The 23,837-nt window shown below is 37.8% G+C and overlaps 4 protein-coding genes across 4 annotated transcripts; all 4 read left to right on the top strand.

Moving 5' to 3' along the window:
* The first annotated feature begins 2,599 nt into the window (after window positions 1-2,599).
* On the top strand, window positions 2,600-5,882 carry LOC112200438 (F-box/kelch-repeat protein At1g16250). Its single transcript, XM_024341469.2, has 5 exons — window positions 2,600-2,841; window positions 2,953-3,071; window positions 3,308-3,883; window positions 4,202-4,779; window positions 5,526-5,882. Coding segments are annotated over exons 2-5 (1,302 nt in total). The 5' UTR covers window positions 2,600-2,841; window positions 2,953-3,069; the 3' UTR covers window positions 5,672-5,882.
* A 486-nt stretch (window positions 5,883-6,368) lies between these two features.
* LOC112200852 (GPI ethanolamine phosphate transferase 3) lies at window positions 6,369-13,783 on the top strand. Its single transcript, XM_024341855.2, has 20 exons — window positions 6,369-6,776; window positions 6,871-6,905; window positions 6,973-7,094; window positions 7,319-7,408; window positions 7,522-7,641; window positions 7,753-7,836; window positions 8,367-8,444; window positions 8,823-8,948; window positions 9,020-9,109; window positions 9,347-9,382; window positions 9,479-9,534; window positions 10,263-10,407; window positions 10,901-11,345; window positions 11,458-11,549; window positions 11,672-12,212; window positions 12,464-12,599; window positions 12,796-12,837; window positions 13,030-13,186; window positions 13,340-13,423; window positions 13,508-13,783. The coding sequence occupies exons 1-20, from the start codon at window positions 6,523-6,525 to the stop codon at window positions 13,640-13,642; spliced, it is 2,868 nt and encodes a 955-aa protein (XP_024197623.1). The 5' UTR covers window positions 6,369-6,522; the 3' UTR covers window positions 13,643-13,783.
* A 636-nt stretch (window positions 13,784-14,419) lies between these two features.
* On the top strand, window positions 14,420-17,544 carry LOC112195730 (protein NRT1/ PTR FAMILY 4.5). Its single transcript, XM_024335924.2, has 6 exons — window positions 14,420-14,753; window positions 14,905-15,010; window positions 15,095-15,312; window positions 15,396-15,818; window positions 15,922-16,031; window positions 16,443-17,544. Exons 1-6 carry the CDS (start codon window positions 14,751-14,753, stop codon window positions 17,332-17,334), a joined length of 1,752 nt encoding a protein of 583 aa, XP_024191692.1. The 5' UTR covers window positions 14,420-14,750; the 3' UTR covers window positions 17,335-17,544.
* Window positions 17,545-18,417: 873 nt separating this feature from the next.
* Window positions 18,418-22,760, top strand: LOC112195731 (pectin acetylesterase 10). Its single transcript, XM_024335926.2, has 12 exons — window positions 18,418-19,085; window positions 19,380-19,462; window positions 19,987-20,116; window positions 20,227-20,300; window positions 20,655-20,741; window positions 20,826-20,950; window positions 21,032-21,092; window positions 21,381-21,434; window positions 21,548-21,625; window positions 21,988-22,093; window positions 22,177-22,322; window positions 22,407-22,760. The coding sequence occupies exons 1-12, from the start codon at window positions 18,884-18,886 to the stop codon at window positions 22,512-22,514; spliced, it is 1,254 nt and encodes a 417-aa protein (XP_024191694.1). The 5' UTR covers window positions 18,418-18,883; the 3' UTR covers window positions 22,515-22,760.
* Window positions 22,761-23,837: the final 1,077 nt, after the last annotated feature.

The following is a 23,837-nucleotide window of genomic DNA, read 5'->3' as shown; positions in this document are numbered from 1 at the left end:
TCCCTGCCTTTCTAATTTAATTCCAAAAGTCCCTGAACTCACAATTTTTAGTCCAACCGGTCCATCTCCTCCATTTTCTCCAGTTGCTTGATGACGTGTCAGTCATTCCTTGCCAGCTCAGCGCCACGTAAGGCATCCATTGTGTAAAGTGACGAGAATACCCCTGCTTCAGTTTTTTCTAAAATTTCCTCCGTCTTCTTTCTTATCTTCTTTCTCCCCCTATCTGCAACTCTATATGAAGGTGTAGAACAGTAACCCAAAATGAATTGAGCTGGATAATCGTTTGCATAGGTCCCAAGATTAAATCTTTTTTTTATCAAATAACCAAATCAAAAATCCTCTTTTGTAGTCAAAGAACTACACCAAGCTAAGCCAAAACAACAAGAAGATCTGAAAAAATAAAACTATGACTATGCTTTGCTCTGATTCGACCACAAAGAAACAGTCTGTCTTAGCCTTGAACTCATAAGATTTGGGGCACTATTTCTACTGCTATCAGAGAATGAAACAAATGTTTTATGAAGAACCCCTGATGGTGACGACACCGTATTCCCCAATGAGCAACTAAACTCGCCGTGGTTACCGTTTGTGGTGATCGGAGACGGCGAGTTTGAGGCGGCGCTGGTTGTGGGCTTTAAGACCTCGGCTAAAGGCCTACCAGGTGGAGAAGGAACCCAAGAAGCAGGGGTGAGCCAGGTCGAGATTTGTGGCTTAATCTTGTTTCCACTTCCATTGTTACATCTCAAGCTCATCTCTCTCCCAAGAAGACAGAGAAAGCATCGGCAACCTCCCAGCTCATTTCTCGGAGCCACCATCATTGAGAAGAAATAAAAACAAAACAACAAACCAATCCAACTCTCTCTGCACCAAACCCAGAAATGAAATCTCAAAAATTTGTCACTCTATATCAACCAAAACCACCACCAATCAAAACCCTGAAAAATCCAAATCACCAAAACTCACAAATTAAACACAAAACCCAGAAAAATTGAACAAACCCCAAAACTGAGGTCAACACCCTAGAAGGCAGCGACCTCGTTCTCCACAGTGACTCTGGCTCCGACCTCGTTCAACACCCACTTCGTACCAACACCCCTCCGACCCTTTCACTCCCAGTCTTCCACACTCAGACCCTTTCACGCCCAGAAGCCACCGGAGCCCCTCCTCTACTTCGATCTCCTCTCCGATCTCAACTCTGCGGTCGCCGAAAAGCCCTAGGTCCCTCTGCTTATGCTGTTAAGATTGAACTCTTCGTTGATAATTGGATTGAAGTTCTGTTTCTTTGTAGTTTTTGCTATGGAAAATGGATTTGATTTGTGTTATTATGGAAATGGTGAACTGTAGGAGTCGATGGGCAGGCATGGGAGTGGAGAAGAGGAAGAAGGAGAACAGTGGAGAAAGAAGATGGAGGAAATTTTGGAAAAAACTGAAGCAGAGGTATTCTTGTCACTTTACACAATGGATGCCTTACGTGGCGCTGAGCTGGCAAGAAGTGACTGACACGTCATCAAGCAACCAGAGAAAATGGTGGAGATGGACCGGTTGGACTAAAAATTATGAGTTTAGGGACTTTTGGGATTAAATCAGAAAGGCAGGGACTGAAACGAGGACGAAGCCATACTTCAGGGACTAAATGCCTTATGTCTATGAATAGGTTTTTATCAAGTTCGCCTTATTTTTTGCTCAATTGAGAATTGTTGAGCTCAAATAGTAAACTTGTGAGTTGATTTTATGACAAGACGATTGGGGTTTAGCATCACCTCATCTCGATTTTTAATTAATTTATCAAACGAGCTTTTAATAAACAAATGAAAAAATATATTTAAGATTTCATTCAAACTCAAACTCTTTTTTTTTTTTTTTAATGATAGAAAAATCAAATAGAAAACTAAAACACAAACTCATAACTAACATTCTCTCTCGGCTAATCCAAGTGGAACGATGAGAACACAGAAAGAGGCAAGTAGAAAAACCAAACACAAAGATTTTGAGAAAAATGAGTTCAATTCTTGATACTATTGCTTGTCTGCTTTTGGATACAAGTAGAGACTTTATCCAAATCATGGCCTTGTTAACATAAGGAAACCCTAAGGCCATGTTTGGTTGGTGAAAAGGAAAAGAATCATTTTCCTTTCCATTGGGAAAGTGAATTCCCGGGAAGGGGGGGGAGGAACCAATTTCCTCCACTTTTTCCTTTCCTTTGGGAACCAATTTCCATTCCTTGACTGTCTCAAACGCAGGAAAGGAAACACTTTCATTTCCCAATGCCCAGATTCTGGGAAACAAATATGGCCTAATGGGACTAAGTAAGGAAGGTGGTATTAATTAATTCTTAACATTGCTATAAAAATAAAGTTAGGTTCATGCACTTCTTTCTTTAATCCATTGCCAACTTCATTGTCCACAGCCTACAAATTTGCACTAATATTTTATTTTTATTGGTGCAGACAAATTTGAACTAATAGGAAAAAATGCCACTTCACTTCTTTTGCTCTGTGTAGAATATTTTCTTACCAGAAAAAAAATAATATTTGGTATTTTACTAATTTAGAAAAACAAAAACAAAAACAAATGGAAATATAATTATTACAGTTTCATCATTGTCTTTGAAAAGAGTATGATTCATTTCCTCTATTACAGACCCATTTCCATCCCTTTCTCCTTCTCTCCCTTTCTCTCTCTGAACATCGATTGACTGATAACCTAAGGGCACTCAAGGCTGCTGAAAATGCCAAAGAACCAAGCTTGGCCTTGGTTTCCACCACCTAATTCAAGATAGATTCCAGAGGCCCTAACAAGAATCGCATAGAGCAACACAACTAGCTTCCATTTCTTTAATAGGTTTGTTTGCCCTGCATTCTTTTTCAGTTTCCTTTCATGTATACTTTCCCATTCTTCATAGCATTATGTGTATCTGTTCCTCCTTATCTGAACCCTGAATTCAATTTGCAGGAAATTCATCTTATTTTGGTGCAAGTTTTATCTCTTTATTTTGGGGTTAGGTTCTTGATTTCTGAAGGAGACATATCAGATTCATAAAAGGAAATCATTTCCTCCGTATATTGATTCATGTAAGAAAGTTTATCTCTTTAAGTAACTACCTATGCTGCTCATTAAGAATTTATTAGATAATCAAGTAGTCTTATATGATAGTTAACTACTCATGTGTATTGTTGTTGGGTTTTGTTTCTGTGGTAATTATTGCTTTTTTAGATGATTAGACTTTACGTTATCTATTTGCATATAGTTTTACCATTTTTGGTTTCAACATTTGGGTTGGTGTAAAGTTTCAATCTTTGGCATATAGGGAATCTCTGCATCAAGCTATCATTCCTGGGTTGCCTGACGACTTGGCATTGAGATGTCTGGCAAAGCTTTCTCATGGATACCGTGGACTGGTTGAAAGTGTTTCGAAGACGTGGAGAGATTTGATCCGAAGCTCCGAATATGCCAACTATAAAGCTAGAGAACGATTGTGTGGCAACTGGTTGTTTGTTTTGACTGAATGCTCCAACAATGAGTGGGTTGCTTATGATCCTGAAGCTGATAGGTGGCATCCTTTGCCGAAGATTCCATCTGTCCATGCTGAGGGGAAACAGTATGGGTTTTCATGTATTAGTGTTTGCAGTCGGTTTTTCGTAATTGGAGGTTCCTATTCTCGGGATAATCCTGCATTTCCCCATCAGAGGCCTTTGGTAACAAATGAGGTCATGCAGTTTGATCCGTTTAAGAAACAATGGACCAATGTGGCAAGCATGATTACTCCCCGCTCTCACTTTGCATGTAGCGTTGTATCTGGTAAGATTTATGTTGCTGGGGGACGTAACTTATCTTGCACCAGAGGGCTTGCTCTTGCTGAGGTCTATGATCCAGTGGCTGACAAGTATGTTCCTATCATTTGCCCTTCAAACATTATCGTCAAATGCTTGTTCCATTTTTACTTGATAAAGATTAAAGAAAAGTTTTCATGTTTCTGTGCTTGCTATAGTATTTCTGAACATTCTTTTTGAGGGGAGAATCAAGGTTTGGTAACTTGCATTTGTGATTTTGCTGGCCTCTCTTCTGAGAAGTGTGTCCTGATCTTGTTGATAGCGTGCCTGTATAAATAGTGCTATTATATATGTTCATGATATATGTTACATACTTATTTTGTTCCTAGTTTGGAAATGTTAATATTAATAACAAACATGTAAAATTGCAGATGGGAGGAGTTGCCACCAATGCCCCATGCCCAGATGGACTGCTTAGGATTATCCTATAAAGGGAAATTTCATGTTCTTAGCGACCAAGTGGGCCTGCCAGACCAAAATACCTCTGAGGTTTTTAGCCTATCTGATGGAACATGGTGCACAATGGAAGACGTTTGGCCTTTTCCAAGGGCAATGCAATTTGCAGTTCAGGTGATAGGAGATAATCGAGTGTATACTGTTGTAGATTGGGGTGAGAGCTTTATTAAAACAAGAGATACTGAAAAAGGAGAGTGGTACAACATAGGCTCAGTTCCATCTGTGGTTCTTCCTGATCATTGTCGGCAGCTGGAGGCTTTTGGTTATGGTTTTACTGCCTTACAAAATGAATTATATGTCCTAGGAGGGAAGGCTCTCAAGTGGGAACAATCTGGTGCTGGGAGGTTTGACATTGTCAAGTTGGATGTGGTGAGGGTCTGTAACCCCTTGGTTAAGCCATTAAAATGGAGGGAAACCAGACCCATGATTGGGTCAGCTCGTGGCACTGTCATAGGGTGTGCATCCATGGAAGAAGAATCTTCATGTGACCAAGGTAAAGTTCTAGGCTCGAACAATTGATGTATATGTTGTGATTTTATGCATTTGGGCAGACCTATAAGATTGACATTGCCTGAAATCTGACATAATGTTGAAGAACATATAATATTGCTTGTGGAAGATATAATATTATTATACTCAATTGTTCCCCTCTTATTTTGGATGTAGCAATGTTTGCTCGAAACAGTTAAATATTGCTTGAAGCTTTACTTTCATCTCTTTCAAAACTTGAAATGAAACATTTTATCAGGATAGGAAGATCATTAAATGACTTTAGAATGTAAGACCAAGAGGAATACATGTGCTCCTTTGCTGAATGGATGTCCTGTCAATCCAGTCCTTTCGAAGAATAAATTAAATAAACTGTGCTTTAGAGTAACTCACTAGTTATTTATTAAAGTTTAAGTAGTGAAACCTCATAATTTGACAGAATCATATGTGGAGTGAGCAAGATGATGAAGCATGAATCTGATTAGAAATCATAGTCTTCAGGAGATAGACTACTTGCCACACTTTTTACATTCCAGGATTTATTAGAATTCTTACCATGGTAACAAGTCTGGTGCTTTATACTGATTTGAAGCATGTGTGTTCAATCTCTTGGACGCTGTTGTTCATATTCATGACATGCTTATTGGTCCAGTGTCTTCTCCCATTTTCCACTTCTCTTATGTTTGATATCAATTTCATAATCTGGTTGACCATTCTGTTGACTGGAAATGTACATGTCTTTCTTTCCAGGCTTTATTCTGTCCTTTCATAGTATAAAACAGGGCCATAACCTTGCTTTGAGGAGAGACACTAGCATCAACTACAAACATTTCAAAAACCATGTCTCACATAGAGGAGATAATGCATACCTGCTAGGTGTTCCCGAAGAACAATGAGAACTTTGTCCAAAAAGCCGAGCAGCCGAAATTTGACAAAGGTGATGATCGTGGTTTTTGGACAAAAGAATCTTGTACTGTACTCTTTGCCAAATTGAATGGTTGGTTTTAGTTCTTCCTTATTTGTAACAGCACTCTCTTTTGTGTCATTATGAACAATGTATTACATGCAATCAAGCGTATTATCCATGAACATTGCTTCCAACTGCAACTTGATCAAAAATAGTGTCGAAGCAAATGGCTAGTCCTCAGAAATGAAAAGCAACCGAGCAGTGAGACCAAATTGGTACAATGCTGTTAATTTTTTTTTTTCCGAATGTTAAACTAAAATTAAAAATAACTGTTATTATTGACAAATAAATTAAAACAGGGCCAAAAGGCAAAAACAGAATCACTCGGTGTGTAAAGGTTGGTTGAACGGGGTAGTATGAAACCTCAATGTCTAATGTTTGAGTCTTAAGTCCCATCAATTTGTGAGAAGCATGTTTGAGGGGTTTTCGGGTTCGTGCGCCTGCAGCAGAGGATTAGTGTGGCTTTGCTGGGATACCTTTATGGACCTCGGTCCGCATACTAATTAAGTGGGTGTGTGTTAGTATCTTGCTAACGTAACTGAGTTAATTTGCTACCTCATCCAGAAGGTCATAACTATTTAAAAAAAAAAAAAAAAAAGAGTAAAGAAAGTGAGATTGAAATAGGCTTCAAAAAGGATTAAATCAAGGCGCGCTACTCACTTGACCTGGAATAGAGGATCTCTCTCAAAAATCGAGATGCGAAGAAGACGAACAATCCTCACAACGAAACCCAGTATTACTCACTAAACCACCTTTTCTTTCTTCCTCAGTGTTGTGAAAATGGGGAAAGGAATATGGGTGCACTGGGTCATGATGCTGCTTCACGTCGTCGCCATTCTCATTTTCACCAGAGGCTTTCTCCTCACCCGAACCGAGCTCCCTAACTACAGCAAATGCGACGACGTTTCCCAATCCCCCTGCTTCTTCGAAGACCAAGACCACAAGCCTCACAACCATAGCCACCCGAACCAGAAGGTTTGCTGGAGCAAACCCGCTATTGATCGACTCGTCGTCATCGTTTTCGACGCCCTGAGGTCAAAAGCATGTCCCTTTTTATGTAATTATTCCACTGTCAATCTCAATTTTCAGTCTTTAGTTTAATCTCCTGCTTGCTTTCCTCTCTCTCAGGTTTGATTTTGTAGCTCCCAGTACTTTTTTCCAAGGTTAGCCATTGCTTTTTAATTTACGATTCGATTTGATTCAAGTGCATGATAGATGATAATGTTACAGAGAAGAAGCCATGGATGAACAAATTGCAACTTATACAACAGCTGGCTGCTACAAATGCATCGTCGGCTCGGATTTTCAAGGCCATTGCTGATCCACCAACCACAAGTTTGCAGCGTTTGAAGGTCAGCTCTCGTGTGCTTTCGTGTTCTAAGCCGTGCTTTATGCAACGTTCTAAGCCTTTCATAAATTTTGATTGTTGCTCTATCTGTTGGGATTGCTTTCTTAGTTTAGCAATGTGGTTATATTTTCCAACTATAAATACTTCTCAGCATGATTCCATAGTGGAACTTAGAAGGTCCTTATGTCAAGGATGTATTAGTTTCATCTCTTTTGTAATGTTTGTTAGGGATTGACAACCGGTGGACTGCCGACTTTTATTGATGTTGGGAATAGCTTTGGTGCTCCAGCAATTGTTGAAGATAACTTGTTACATCAGGTTGCTTTCTCTCTCTCTCTCTCTCTGACTCTGTCTTCACTTGTAAAGATATTTTCTTTTTCACGCTATAGACTTCTTGTTCTTGTTTGTCTGACACGTGGGCTGACTTGCAGTTGGCTCAAAATGGAAAGAGAGTTGTCATGATGGGAGATGATACATGGACGCAGTTGTTTCCTAATCATTTTGACAAATCTTTTCCTTACCCATCTTTTAATGTTAGAGATCTTGACACGGTATGTCTTGCAAAAGTTTTTGCACTTTTCATAACTTTCCTTGAATGTATTCGTATTCTTGACTATTTTCATGGCGAATTGGCTAGAACTCATTTGTCTTTCTTTTTCCAGGTGGACAACGGATGCATTGACCACCTTCTTCCATTCTTGCATCGAGAAGATTGGGATGTCCTTATAGCACACTTTCTTGGTGTGGTAAGATTCATTTGCTTGATTAATGCGGTGTTAAGTAACTCGGATAGTTTTGTTTCAAGATCTCTGTCTTTCCCCTGGGAAGATTTTATGAACATCACATTAGATATGATCTCGTTATGCTAGCTTGTTCTACTAATTGATTATCAAATGATACCTGGGTCTTTCTAGTTTTTGGTACCTAGTAATGATTTAATTTGATGGCTTCATTACATATCCACCTTTTCTCCGACTTTTGAGATGTTGTTAATTGTTCAGATTATTAGTGCTCAACTTGAAATACATTTAGCAGAATGGGTCCTTATGAAATATATATGTAACCAATCAGTATTATTTTCCTTTCATCTTCTGTTGTGAGTGATTTGATTGAAGTTATATCATTTGTATCCTGTATTCATTTCCTGAAAACCTACATAAAATTACTACGGCTTTCATTGAGAAACAGATAATTTCCTTCTGTTGAGTTAGCTGAAGACCTGCATGAAGTTACTGAGTTGCTGAACTTCTTGTTTTAATTTTCTTTTTTGTCTCAGGATCATGCTGGTCACATATTTGGGGTTGATTCTGGCCAAATGATAGAGAAGTTGGAGCAATACAACACTGTTTTGCAAGTAATTCCTTGAACTGATACATAATGAAAATTGTACTTCGAAAGTGTTCATCTCTCTATGCTTGCCTCCTTGGATTGCTCCCTTAATGACTAGCTTGTTAAGAAAGTTTAATTTAGAAAAGAATGGTGAAGCAAAATACATGGGAGACATTATTGGAATTACAATTACCCTTAAATTTTTGAAATTGGTTTGTTTCTGAAAATAGTAAAGCCGTGGCTTGAATATTGATATTGAACGATCAGGGTATTGTCATTTATGGGTATGTTTGTTATACTTTACCAAGCACCTTGCTGACATGCAGTACATTGTTTTAGGCTATTATTATTTTTTTATTCATCCTATCATGGCTACTTCAACAACCTGATCAGTTTTCTTTAGAATGTAGTTGAAGCACTGGAGAGCCAGTCTGCGCCAGGGGGACTACACGAAAATACTTTACTACTTGTGATGGGCGATCATGGACAGACTGTAAATGGAGATCATGGTGGGGGCACTGCTGAAGAGGTATAATGAATATGTTTTCTTTATTGATTACCTAGGCATTTCTTCATGCTAACTTGAATAACACAGTGCAGGTTGAGACATCCATGTTTGCCCTGAGTTTTAAGAATCTCCCATCTTCCATACCAGCTGAATTTGATACTTCATTTTGCGGACTAGATTTGGTACTGTCTCTATCTCTCTTTCTCTGTCTGTCTGTCTGTCTGTCTCTCTCTCTCTCTCTCTCTCTCTCTCTCTCTCTCTGCTTATGCTTTACGTGGAGATTAGTTGCTCCCCTGCCTATTTGCCTTTGGATATATTAAGGAAAACCTCTTTGTTCAATTGGCATTTTGAAGTAAGTTATTATGAGTCATAAGTCAATTTCTTTTCTTCTGATCATATTATTTACTATCCCATTCCAGGATAACAGGAATATCTGCATCAGTTCCATCCAGCAGGTTAGAATGGTTTACACATTTTTTTTTAAAATTTTTTTTGGCTTGCTGTAAATTTATATTGCCACTACACATACTTAGTCAGGTCACTCTCTGCAGCTTGACTTTGCAGTGACGATATCAGCGCTGCTTGGTATTCCCTTTCCTTTTGGAAGGTGTAGTGTAAGCAAGAATCCTGTCAATTAAATTTTTCCATGATATTTGCCATGAGTCATGACTTATTTGATTGATGTCATGAAATGAGTATCTCCACTTCTTAGTCTTCCGTAAAGCCTATCATACCATGTGCAAGTGCTCTTAGTGGAAGTGAACTGAAATCATTTCAGCCTGCAAATTTGTATATGAAACATTCTCCATTGAAGCCAATATTGACTTCCTTAATTTAAATTAGTGCTTATAATTGTAACACCATTTTACTAGGTTGCTCATTTTTTAAACTTCAAAGACTTTCAGGCAGTTTGGTAGATGAAGCTGTCAGTCTAGGAGACTTTATCAAGTTGACAAATACTCAATATGTAATAGAACATGTGCTTATTATTTTTTATCTGTCACTTTCAGGAGATCAAATGTTTATATGGTTAATTAATATGGATTCTTTGGCAATTATATCATGGTGCTCTGCTTATGAGAGCAGTATCTACTGATGTGGCCAAATACTTTGGGTCCAATTGCCAATGTCTAATATGAAGCTTGGAAAGGATTAACTTGCATGAAAACTTAATTTCTAAAACATTTATGGGTTCTGATAATTATCTGTCTCCACTTGGATCTCATGTAGTGTGGATAGTTTACGTAATACAATTGTCATTACTTCAGCTTCTTGTTGATCTAAAAATTTATTTACAAATAAACATCACTTATGAGTGACATTATTCTGTTTCAGTATTGGGCGTGTTAATCCTCAGCTTTATGCTTTAGGAGCTGGAACATGGAATTTTGAAGACAGTGTGGGAAATTGCCAAAATCAGCCAAAGTTGGATGAATGGATGCGGAATTATGTCAATGTACTCTGTACCAATTCTTGGCAGGTACTTACTTTAATAGTATATATCATGCCAATGTACTTGTCCAATTTATAAAAGAAGAGTACTCTTTTGATCAAGCACTTGACTAGTTGCATTAGGTTAAACAGGAAACATGTAACCCTTTTACTACATCCCGGCCCTCTCAAGGCGGGACAGGTAGTGACTACCACTTTAACTAGGTTAGTGGCCTGTTTGTCAGGATATAATACTATCTTACTTTTATTTAGGGAAAAAAAAAATGAAAGAACATTATTTCACGGGCATCCTGAAGTAGTATCAGAAGCTGTTGGATAACATGATATCAAAATGTTTTAAGAAATACACTCAGCGAAATTTTAACTGATGTACTGGTTTTCTAGAAGTAGACTTGTAAGGACATTGTAGCTCCCCTACATCATATGACTTGTCATCATACATTAATTTTGTAATATTTCAAAAGGAAAGCTGTATCCCTCCTGTACATGTATTTAACATAAAGATGGATTCTTGGTGTCAGGTAAAAAGATATATAGATATTTATTCAGCTTCTTCAGTTATTGGATTTTCCCATGAAGATTTGTTGCACATAGGAAACATATATGCTAAAGCAGAGGAGAGATGGTCGCATACTACAAAGAAGTTGCTGTTACATAAAAAGGAAAGCTGCAATGAATTGTTGCCTGCTCTTAAGAGGCAAATTGAGGAGTATTCTGCTTTCCTAGCAAGTGTTGCTGAACTTGCACGGTCCAAATGGACCGAGTTTAATTTAAAGTTGATGGGTGCAGGACTTGGTATTATGGTTGTATCACTTATCATCCATTTCCTTGCAATTAAGAAAGTGAAGGAGCAGTATGGTTTTTCTTTTACTTCATCTGGAGATTCTGGGATTTCCTTGGGGTTAATTTTTGCTTGTTTTGTGGGGGTAATACGTGCATGCAGCTTCCTCTCGAATAGTTTTATCTGTAAGTTCTTGGGTATTTTTCAATACTTGTGAATGCAATCCATAATTGATGCTCATATTAGAAAACTAATTTCATTTATATTCTTTTTTCTTGATGGGAACCTTGAGATCAGTGGAAGAGGGAAAAGTGGCATGCTTTCTTTTGGCCACAACTGGATTTGTTAAGTTGCGATCTTCAGTCATGAAGAAGAAGATGATATCAGAAGTAAGTAGTCTGCCTTGGATTTCTATTACTCTGGGACTGAAATCTTACAAACTTTTTGTAGGAATTAGATTGTAATGACATGGCTTTTCTTGTAATGCTCATTTCTTCTCATGTAATTGCAGGCATTTGTTTTCCTTCTTCTGGTCACCATTTGCAGATTTACTATTCAAGTTGGATTATCAAAGCATGCTTCTAGTTCTGAATTTGTGAGTGCATATCCTTTGTGGATGCTCGGGATCACCTCGCTTTGGAATTTTGTTGCTGAAGTTTTGCCAGTGCTTGCGCTGATTTTATTGGCATTCTTGCTACACAAGGCCATTACTAGAAGCTCTCCTGAGGGGATTTGGAAGTATATTATTATGGGAACTCATTTAAGTTACATTCTGATAGCAATGCATTGGGCTGTTGAAAGTAACCTATTGAATCTGGCTTGGGTGCTTAAAGATGTTGGAAGCAATTGCATTCCTCGGCTAGTATATGCCATTGGACTTGGACAACTGTTATTACTGGCAATTAATCAGCTTTTTATTAAACAAAAATCCTTGGAAGGCAGCAAAATCTTATCTGCTAAAGCAGTAGCCATGTTTTCTGTATGGAGTTCAACAGTCATTATTCTGCTAGGAAAACAAGGACCCTTCATTGCGTTAGTATTCATAATTGGAGGTGGGGAATTTAGTACTTTATACTTTGGGTGCTAAGCTCTCTATTTAATAGTATTATGTTTGTCAATAAACCTGCCCTTAATTCTTTTGCATTCCACAATTCGTAAGGCTTGTTACTTTTGGTTTTTTTAGTTTTGGTAATTGTTCTTCATAGAAATTTGTTATCAAAATTTCACAATTTATCAGGTTCTATATCCCAATTCGGTTTCTGTTTCTGAAAATTTTGGTTCATGTAAGAGTCTGTTTTGACAGGTTATTGCATAATGAGGCTGGATAATGTAGAACTGGATGGCAAAGATGGAGGTAGTTGGAATTTGATGCTTGATCCAGTTCCCGTAACACAATGGAGCCTTTTTGCTGTGTGCCTGTTTTTCTGCACTGGCCACTGGTTTGTCATTTGTTCCCTACCTTTAGGTTTCTGATTTTTTCTGTCAGTTTACTTTGTGCTAGGTTCTTGGATCTCTTTTGTTTTGTCCCTAAAATCTCTCTAATATGGCTTTGCCTTCTCTGTGGACAATACTGGACATTATTTTGACATCTTTTGCACTCTTATGTTTCATAACCTGAAACAAACTTCTCTTCAGGTGTGCTTTTGATGGCCTCCGATATGGTGCTGCATTTACAGGGTGAGTCATTGATATGCGCAGACATGTAGTGTGGTTAACTTCTTGTGTCATCCATGGGACTTACTGCTAGGAATCCAAAAATCAATGTGTACAACATATGGGAACTAGAATATAGAGACCTCAGCACTAACTTTCATAGTTATATTTTGGAACTTCAAGAATTCAATAGTGATTGGCTCCTACTATTTTCAGCTTTGATGAGTTCATCGTGGTTCCCCAAGCAATCCTTCTTACAATGGATACTTATGGTTTTTCCCTCATCCTTCCAATACTTGGACTTCCATTTCTTGTTGCATGCCGGGGGCAGACCGAAAAAGGAAAGCAACCCATTCTTGGGCGACTATCTCTGGTAAGTTTGCTCTTATTAGATATATGCCTAATATATGCTTGCTAATTAATAATCAGTTTTATCCCTGTAAAAGGGATCCTTTTAAGTAAGATCATGTGAGGCTTGGCTTTTCTAGCCACTTTGATTAGTAATTGGTTATTGTTAATGTGTTAGGTGTATATGATTTATGGACTCATTGTGGCCACTTCAGTCACAGCCACTATACTATGTGTTACAATCCATAGGCGGCATTTGATGGTAAAGTCGCATTTTCTGCCACATCGTTGTCATCTTTAACAATCTTAGCACATTCAATGCCCCTAACAATATGTTATCTTGCAGGTATGGGGTTTATTTGCTCCCAAGTTTGTTTTTGATGTGGCGGGTCTTATCCTTACAGACAGTTTCATTTGTTTAGCCTCACTTTACTATTTCAGTCGAGTGGAAGATCATGCCCTATACGATCCAATAAAATAGAAACCGTACATGCTAGCTAAGAGCTGCAAGTTTTGCCAATATGTTATTTAATTATTGTAGTGATTCTTGTGAAAGTTACAGATAACATCTCTATTGACATTCTTACAGAAATTTTAGCAAATGCATAGCTTAGTTCTTTCATCTTTTGGGTAAAAATCCATAGATAAATTAATTCATCGAAACAAAGATTATTATGATGTCCTAGCAACAGCTGCATATGATGTTCTTTGCATAAATTTTGAGAGCATCGTATCGGCTTAAAGGTTCACTACACTACAAATTAATCTAATTTAGACTCATCCACAATTAAACCTTTTGGCCCTCACTGTATTCCATTCGAATCGAACGTATTGTATTATTTTCATCTTGTATATGGAAGAATAGAATGTGATAGTAACTGAATGCAAAATCAATGATGCATAAGTTTGTATGATCTTTGGAGTCGAGAGTGTTGGAACATCCGCCTGTAATTATTGAAAGCCGCCTCATACACTCGTAGAGCAAACAGAGCCAGATTTTGACGTTTTGTTGTGCAGCTATGGCATCTTCGCCAGTGAAGCCAAAAAAGCATCTACATTTTATATTGCTTATGCCGTTTGTCACCGCCCAGAATCTCACACCCAAAAACAAACGCAAAGCAAGACTGCTCACTTTTAGGAGAGCCTTTGGGGACTTCTCTCCAACTATCCCTCCCTTGTTACCTTTCATGTTACTTGGGGTGGTTGTCATCTAATGTATCCCTTCTAGTTCCACGTTCACATGCTTAAAATAACTTTTGTGATTAATTATATTTCATTTACTGTATGATTGGGACTATATTAGAGCTGAAGTTGCTGTCAAAAGCTACGAGAATGGATATTAGTGTTATTGGATTGATCTCTCTCAAGGCCGGTTGCGTCGGCTTTTGCTGGGTTGTTATTGGAACTTTGGCATGTCACTGTTTTTGTATTGTTTCACTTATACTCAAGGTGATGGCGTAATATAAAATGCAATGCACATACGTATCATGTCATGATACCCGGTACCTACCCCTTTATAAATACTCGGAACCTCCTCCATCATTTGCACAAAGCTTTTCTTCTCTTAGTACTCTCTTTCATCCTACACTATGGTAATTACATATAGTCTTCTGCAAACTCATAGTTTTACTAGACTTAGGCAAAACAAATAAAAGTAACATGGCCGGTACTAAATTACTGATTAACATTTAGAACTGCTACACTTTATATGTCAGTTTCTCATATTAGTTCATATTTTTGTAGGGTTTGGACAGTGAAATTGGAAATGGATCGAACAAAGAGCTAGCTTATGAATCTATGAAGAAACAAGAAAGAGAAGGCGGATTTAAGGCCAACTATTTCATCTTTGGTAAGTTATTGATGACATTAGAACTACATATCATCTTTGAGACAGTAACTGAACTGTTTTCTGTATACTTTTGTGTATGTGCAGCAATGATGTTTCTGGATAACATAGGGTTTGTGGCTAACATGGCAAGCCTGGTTCTATACTTTATGCTTGTGATACACTTTGACATCTCTGGCTCTGCTACCACCACAACAAACTACTTGGGTTCTGCATTCTTGCTTACATTAGTTGGAGGATTCATCTCTGATGCCTACATGAATCGCCTCAACACCACTCTACTCTTTGGTGTGGCAGAACTGTTGGTAAACTTTGTTTCCCACCTTGCGAAAATACTTTGGTTCATCTTATGGTTATTTATTAATGCATATCATGTTGTCATTTGCAGGGATATTTGTTGTTGATTATTCAATCCCATTATACAAAACTGCAACCTTTACCATGTGGAGAATCAACCTGCGTTCATGGCACAAAAGCCTTGCTGTTTTATGCTTCAATATCCTTAGTTGCACTGGGAGGAGGTGGAATCAGAGGAGCGATTCCTGCTTTAGGTGCTGACCAGTTCAACTACAAGAAACCCGAAGAGCGCAAGCATATAGCTAGCTTTTTCAACTGGCTTTTGCTTAGTATAACCGTTGGGGCTGTGGTTGGAGTCACATTTGTGGTATACGTCAGCACAACGGTTGGATGGGACATAGCATTTATGATCTCCTTGTCTTGTGCTGGTGCTGGTCTTGTCATTGTTGCTTTGGGAAAGCCATATTATCGTGTTCGAGTTGCAGGAGAAAGTCCTTTACTAAGGGTTTTACAGGTCTTTGATCTCTCCCTCCTCTCTCTGACCTAGCTTAGCTAACAAGTCATTAATTAGTAATACCAGAACTAAAAATGCTGATGTAAGATTACCCTTTCTGTAGGTTTTGGTGGCAAGTGTAAAGAACTGGAGGGTTCAGGTGCCTCAGAGTCCTGATGAACTACATGAATCCACTAAAAAGAGAGAGAGAATCACCCACACTGACCAATTCAGGCAAGTTTCTCTTGATGTTCTCCTACAAATGTTTTGCCTACTATGTGGTCAGTGTGTCAATTTGGTCCACATATTAAACAGGATTAGTTTCCACCAATAAATAGTCCAAAGTAACAATCTCACAACATAATAATTTACACGAGTTTCTCTTAACTCTCTCTTACCAATTATTTGGCATATTAAATTGTCATATTCTTTGGATTCGAGCTAGTCACCATAGGAGTAGGAGTAAAATCTTTTGATCCTCTTTTTAAAATAATTAAAAAAAAAAAGTTGTCATATTCTCAATGTAGAACAAAAGTTGAACAAGATTTTACCTAATCATTGGTCTCTAGATTGATAACAGCACAACATCTTCCTGTGCCATATGCTACATTTGTTTGACACGTAATTTTTATCCCTTTTGAGTAGATTACTAGACAAGGCTGCTATTCTCCCTAACGGTGTCGATGCTGCAATTGCATCAAAATGGAAAGTTTGTACAGTAACACAGGTGGAGGAAGTGAAGATCCTCACAAGGATGATGCCTATTCTTCTAAGCACAACCCTCATGAACACTTGCTTGGCACAACTGCAAACTCTTTCCGTCCAACAAGGAACCCTCATGGACACACGCATTGGTAGTTTTAATGTTCCAGCAGCCACAATTCCAGTCATTCCTCTACTATTCATGTCTGTTCTTATCCCCACCTACGAGTTCACTTTCGTTCCCCTTTTGCGCAAGTTCACTGGTCACCCCAATGGTATAACCCACCTCCAGAGAGTTGGTGTTGGGCTTGTTCTGTCAGCCATCTCCATGACTATAGCGGGGTTCGTGGAAGTGAAGAGAAAGCATGAGTTCATTCAAAACAATCACAAGATCAGCCTCTTTTGGCTCTCATTTCACTATGCAATTTTCGGCATTGCAGACATGTTCACACTTGTGGGGTTGATGGAGTTCTTTTATAGAGAAGCTCCTGCTGGCATGAGGTCTCTGTCTACTTCATTTTCTTGGCTTTCTCTGTCAATTGGGTACTACCTGAGCTCAGCTTTTGTAGAGCTCATTAACTCTATCACTGGTAAGTATACAGACAGCAAGTTAGGGTGGCTAGAGGGGCTTGACATGAACAAGAACCACATAGAACTTTTCTACTGGTTTTTGGCGATTCTGAGCGTGCTTAACTTTGCAAATTATCTTTTCTGGGCCAACTGGTACACGTATAAGAACGATGTTACAGTCGATGAGGAAATGCTAATCAAAGCAGGCCAAGTTGGAGCTGATGAATCTAACTCACGAAGTGTAAGCACTGTGTCCAGAAACTAAGATGAAGAGACAGCACTAGTGAATGTTTAGGAACAACCGAACAACTATGGATGGATAGAGAAAATTTTGAGTCCCAAGTAAATGCAGCATATAAGACTAAAGGCAAAAATTTCGAAGTCCTAAAATTGGAGATAGTCATATAGGTGTAATTTAATGTGTGAATTGTAGTAGTGTATGTGTTGATGAATCACATAAGAAAGTATGGTTTCATTTGGGAATTTCTAATTCTATGGTTCACAATCTAGTAAGAGAACATTAATCTTTATAGTTGTTTTTAAAAGTTACCATATTTCGGAGCATGTGATGTTTCGAATTTTTCAACCACTAAATTAATTGGTCGATATAAAGTAAGAAAAGTTCGAAGTATCACATATTTCAAACTATAATAGAAGCTCTCTAATTGCTAAACCAAAATCAAATTGATGTTATTGACTTATTGTCAATAGAAATTGTAATGTGGGAAGCAAATGCACGAGGCTTTTAGTGGGCTTAGGATAGAACTCATCATGATGCTGTATATATATGATATTGACACGCATGGAAGTGGGGAATGATAATATTAGATGAATTGGCAAGAATGGGGTCGTGATTGGCGATAAAGAGGTACCGAAACCAAATGAGTGAGTGAAGGTGAGGTACAGCTCTAGACCTCTAGTAGTGTCGGCGGAATATAGCTGGATTGATGAGCTAGTAGCTAGTTCATCAATGTGTGTCCTTACCTTTTTGGATTGAGGTCAGGTAAGCATATTGGCTTCAAACTTTAAAAGTCAAAAAGAGAAACATCATTTAAAGGTTGCCAATCTACATTGGGGTCTCATGGCAAATGTCCAGGTATAGATCAACATATCATAGAAATTATTTCATTTATTCAACTTTCTGCCCACTTAGACCTTATTTACTCTCTTGGTTTATAAATTAATCTGACAAATGCAATAGAAGTTTTATGAAAATGAAGAAGACAAAAGAACACTGTCATTGGTAATGTGAAAACAAAACCCATCACAAAGAATCCAAAATGGCATATATGTATGGCTAATACAATAATGTACCTCCCTTCATTTGATCTTCATTATTCTTCAAATATGGGGTAGTGTAATATTTTCCTATATATTAGTCACCGTCTTCATGCAAACTTGATTAGTCACCTAAATGGAAGATTGGAAGATCCAGAGGAACAGTTCTGCTGGAATTGAAATCATTAAAGAATGAAAGTTTACCTTACCTTACCAAAAGCAAAAGTCCATTTCTTCTTCCCCATCTTCTCCATCATTAGTGTCTTTTCCTTTCTGTAATTAGTGTGTTTTGTCCTTTCTTGTTTAGCTCACTTAATTTACACCAGCATTTCCTCCTGATATTTCCGAAGTGGTTCTCCAGTCTCTCTCTCTCTCTCTCTCACTCTCTCTCTGTTCGCGCTTTCCACTTTCTTCAGCTAAAAACAAGTGAAAGAACACAAACCCAGTTCTGATTCAGCTCTTGCATTGTAATCTGCATTTGGGTGTCTTTGATTGTTCTCCCAACATTGTCTTAGTGAGAGCTGGGTCAGAAAAAGATGAAGCTGTTCTGGGTTTTTGGGGGGTTTATGGGGTTGATGTTTTGCAGACAAACAGATGGTTTTGTAGATTGGAATGTAACTCAAGATGAAGACTTGCATTATAGTGAGATTAATGTGTTTGGTTATACTAATGGGTTTTCCAGCACACCCTTGATGGTGGGTCTTACTCTCATTGGTGGAGCTGCTGCTAAAGGAGCAGGTTTGTCCCTATCTCTAACTGTACTTCCATGCTTATTTGGTTTTTATTTATGTTATGATATTACATTTTAACTTGATGAGCACACTCCTAATTACTTTCTTTTTTTCATCAAGATTGATTCTTTCTCAATGATTTGAGTCATATGATTAGTTTCAGATGAACAAAAACCAGGCTTTATTCAATATTTCAGATCAAGCATAGCAGAATATGGGATACAGCCAGTTCGTATAAATTCATTGCAGACTAATTGTAAAAGCTATGGTAATTTCATGATTCTATGTTTTCTATGTGCAGTCTGCCTAGATGGAACATTACCTGCATACCATATCCACCGGGGATATGGATCAGGAGCAAACAGTTGGCTCATTGACTTGGAGGTATGTTTGAAGCAAGCTATGAATAGCTCTTCTTTTACCATCATAATCAGTGTCATGGTCATTGGACGAGATTTCTGTTGTTACTAATCATTGATACTGATCTGCCATTAGTAAATAGTAATCTCTTATCAACCTACCATTTAGAGTTTCTTGTTTGGCAAAAGTTGTTTTGTAATTCACTGCCTTGTATGGGTTTAAGGAGATAAAGGAAATAGATGATTTTCTTACCTTTTAGGGAAGACTTGGGTGATGTTAAACAGACCTTAGACCTGCATATATAGGTGGTATGATATAAATCTTTTTTTTCCTTCAATGGGTGTCTAGCCTGTAACATGGGTTTGGTGCTCAATATCTTACTTCTGAAGGAGAATAAGAACCTGAGTTACTATATACAGCTTAGTGCTCAATGTCTCCCATCTCTCTCTCTCTCTCTCTCTCTCTCTCTCTCTCTCTCACACACACACACACACACACACACACCCCTTTTGATGTCGGACTTAGTTGTTTGCCCACTTTATTAACAGGGAGGAGGATGGTGTGATACAATCAGAAATTGTATCTATCGCAAGAAAACTCGCCGCGGTTCATCAGCATATATGGAGAAGCATATACCATTCACAGGGATATTGAGCAACAAAGCTAGTGAAAACCCTGGTATATAGTTGGCTGTACATAAAGCATAAAGCACTACATTTCGCACAGGTTTCTTTCTGAAGTAATTAGCTAGTAATCTGATGCTATGAATGGATTATAAATACTTGCAGACTTTTTCAACTGGAACAGAGTCAAGGTTCGATATTGTGATGGTGCATCTTTTGCTGGAGACAGTGAAAATAAGGTCAGTGGGAATAAACGATCGTTTGCTTTTTTACTTTATATCATAGGCTTCGCCACATTTTGCTTATGGCCAAACCACGGCCTTCTTAATCATGTCCTCAGTTGGTGTTCATTTTGTTTTTACCACCAACATTCTTTCCTGCTAATTCTTTTCTGGCATCGTTCTATTTGACAAGTTAAGAATTAAAGACAATGTTTTTTTTGGTGAATTAAAGACAATGTTAAGTTTATGGAACCAGGCTGTTATTCATAAATGAACCTGTGATGATATTACTCTCTAGAGGATATCTCTAAGATTGGTCATGTCAACCTTGCCTTGGTTATGATGAAATATAGTGGCTTATTTGGTGCTCAGGCAGCCCAATTGCATTTTCGAGGTCAGCGTATATGGAAAGCTGCTATGGAAGATCTGATGTCCAAGGGAATGCGCTATGCCAAACAGGTTATTGTTATTGACTTTCTAAAGATTATATACTTTTGTTCTTCTGCTACTAACAACTTATAATCTTACTTTTGGATATCTAAGGCTCTTCTTTCTGGATGTTCTGCTGGTGCTGTTGCAACTGTCCTCCACTGTGATGAATTCCGTGAAATGCTTCCTGGAACTACTAGAGTCAAGTGCCTCAGTGATGCTGGATTATTTCTTGATGCGTAATGACCCTTTTTTAAATATGCTACATGTCTTTTTGTTCTTACTCTGATATTATATAACATTGTCAACTAAAATTGCAGACTTGATGTATCTGGTAGCCGCACTTTGAGAAATATGTTTAGACGGGTGGTTAACCTACAGGTACATTCCATTTGCAGTACGTAGATCTTTAATCATAGATTTCCAAGTCTCCCATTTGATACTATAATTTAATATGGTAACTAAAAGAGCCAATTAGTCACACAGTGTTCACTCAGAATTATGAAAGCTATTATGTTGATCTGAAATTGTTGGATATGATGAATAGTATGAACTATCTTGGTCGTAAGCAGTTAAAAGCAGATGCAATTTTTTCATGCCCGTTGAACTCCTAGGAGTTTCTACTGATCTTGGGAACTCCTTTAAATAATAAAAATAATTACATTGCAGGGAGCGAAGAAGAACCTTCCACGGAGTTGTACTAATCGCCTCAACCCGAATTTGGTATTTCGCTTTCTTGTACCTAATCCTTAGAGAAACATGGGAAAAGTACAGAACTTTAGAAATGAAGTTCTGTTCTGTTGTTTGGTCCATTACTAACTTTACTCCGTTTGCAGTGCTTTTTCCCTCAGCACATAATTGCAAGTGTCAAGACCCCCCTCTTTCTAGTCAATGCAGCTTATGATACATGGCAGGTGAGTTCATATCCTCGTCACATTTTCAGCTGAAGGAATACATGCACAAATAACTCGTTATATGTAGTTAGGACGTTTCTTCTGATATAATATGCCTCATTAATCTTAATACCGTTAATGCGCATTCTTTGTATGCTGAGTAACTAATTTGTTCAAGGTTGAGACAATCTAAATCCTATATATGTTGGCCATGTGACTCAATATGGCTCATCTTATGTTGGAAAATTGATTCCTTGGTCTTTCTTGGTGGATGAATACAACGCTTGTGTTCTCATGCTGCATAAATGACCTGATGACGTTCAGTAGAATTGTAATCTCCTGATGACTAAATGATTCAATTGATCCTTTTTCTCCATTAACAGATCCAGGCAAGTTTAGCTCCACCAATAGCAGATCCTAATGGCAATTGGAATGAATGCAAAAAGAACCATGCACGTTGCACTCTGCGGCAGATTAACTTTTTTCAAAGTAATCTCAAGTTTATTTAACGTTAATCTGTAATCAAATGGAGATTTAAGTAATTAACTTCACTAGTTTCCTTTCATAAACAGGCTTCCGGAATCAAATGCTCAAAGCTGTAAGCGGCTTCTCTAGGGCTGGTAAAAATGGTTTGTTCATAAACTCATGCTTTGCACATTGCCAAACCGAGAGACAGGACACATGGTTTGCTCAAGATTCTCCTCATATCGGAAATAAGGTATGTCCTGTTGCACTTATTATTTAGAATTTTAGATTAGTTAGACATGTTGGTACCGTGAAATCATGCAATTTATATATGCAGGGGATAGCAAAATCTGTGGGGAACTGGTACTTTGATAGACTTAATATCAGGGCTATAGATTGTCCTTACCCTTGTGACCAGAGCTGCCATAATATCGTGTTTAAGTGATCACAAGCTGTATCATCTATTTATGTTTTCAGTTCCAATTTATTGCCAATTAAGGGTTTGTAACGTTTATTGTTTATTACAAAGTCATTGCTGTGAAGCTCAAAGAGTGATCAGCATGCCTAAGCTCATGTGCTCTGATCTTCGCCGGTGTCAACTTATTGATTGATTAGCAAGGAAAATGGCTTCTGCTGTTTCAATGTATGGTTTTCATTAAGTTATAGATTGCTGTTCTATTTTGATGAGAAACTTACATTAACTTCCTCTAGGCATAGAGGGGGATCGAGCTGGCATGGGTATGGTATATATCTACAAATTGAATGTCCATAAACATATAAAATGAGGGCTAGAATCATATAGACATTACCCATTAATGGTAATTATTGCATGGTAATCCCCCATATATAGGTAATAAATTGAATGATATAAGCTTATAAGGACTGAGAGTCTTAGCTAGTAGTGGTAACTACACAAACAAGTGAATTGTTAAAAAAATAAATAAATAAATAAAGCGTACTCAAGTTGGGGGATAATACGTACTCTTGGTTATTCATTTGGGCAAAATCTCACTAAGTGTACCTTTCTACAAAACTAAAGCCTAATCGGGCTGACCTAACCTTTGAGTGTAATCCCTTCTCTGTATTGTTCCAATTTTATTGAGATATCATGTCGACCTGTTTAAATGGCTAAACAATCAATTCATATCAAATACAAAACCTGCTTAATTTTTACATGTAAAGTTTTACATTAGTTAGTTAATTATCAGCAATGTCTAGTACAACGGTAGATCATGGAGCGTCGAGATCTTTTCCTCTCGCTTATTTAATATTCTTCTTCGAGGCTAGAGGAATGTCCCTAATTACATGAATCTTCCTCAAGATAATAGGATGTCCTTACATGTATCTTCCTCAAGGCAATAGGAATGTTCTTAAACGTATATGACCTAGACTATTTAAAAGAAGTACTTGAACTCATGTAAGCTATTGTAATTTGACTCCCACAAATTTCGTTCTACGGTCACCATGAACGAGAAGGCCAACGTCACCATGGAGCTTAGCGCCAAGCACAGAAAGATACCGGAAGGACTTGTTAAATTGCGGGAATAGGGAATGTGCTGACTGCAAAGCCAAGTGTCCAAGATGGGCCAGTGTGAACTTAGGATTCAAATTTGCTCACCACCAATACTTTGGTGGTGATACCATCACTCAATATAAAACTGTCATATGTTATAAAACATAATTATAGTTAATAATTTTTTATTTGATCAAATAAGAACTTCATTGACTATGAATCAATTACAATGAGTTGTGGAAAGACTGTAAGCAA

The sequence above is a fragment of the Rosa chinensis genome, chromosome 4 (genome assembly GCF_002994745.2).
Source record: "Rosa chinensis cultivar Old Blush chromosome 4, RchiOBHm-V2, whole genome shotgun sequence".
Classification (NCBI taxonomy): Eukaryota; Viridiplantae; Streptophyta; class Magnoliopsida; order Rosales; family Rosaceae; genus Rosa; species Rosa chinensis.
The sequence above is the reverse complement of the archived record's forward strand: the minus strand, read 5'-3'. Positions and strand labels throughout refer to the sequence as shown.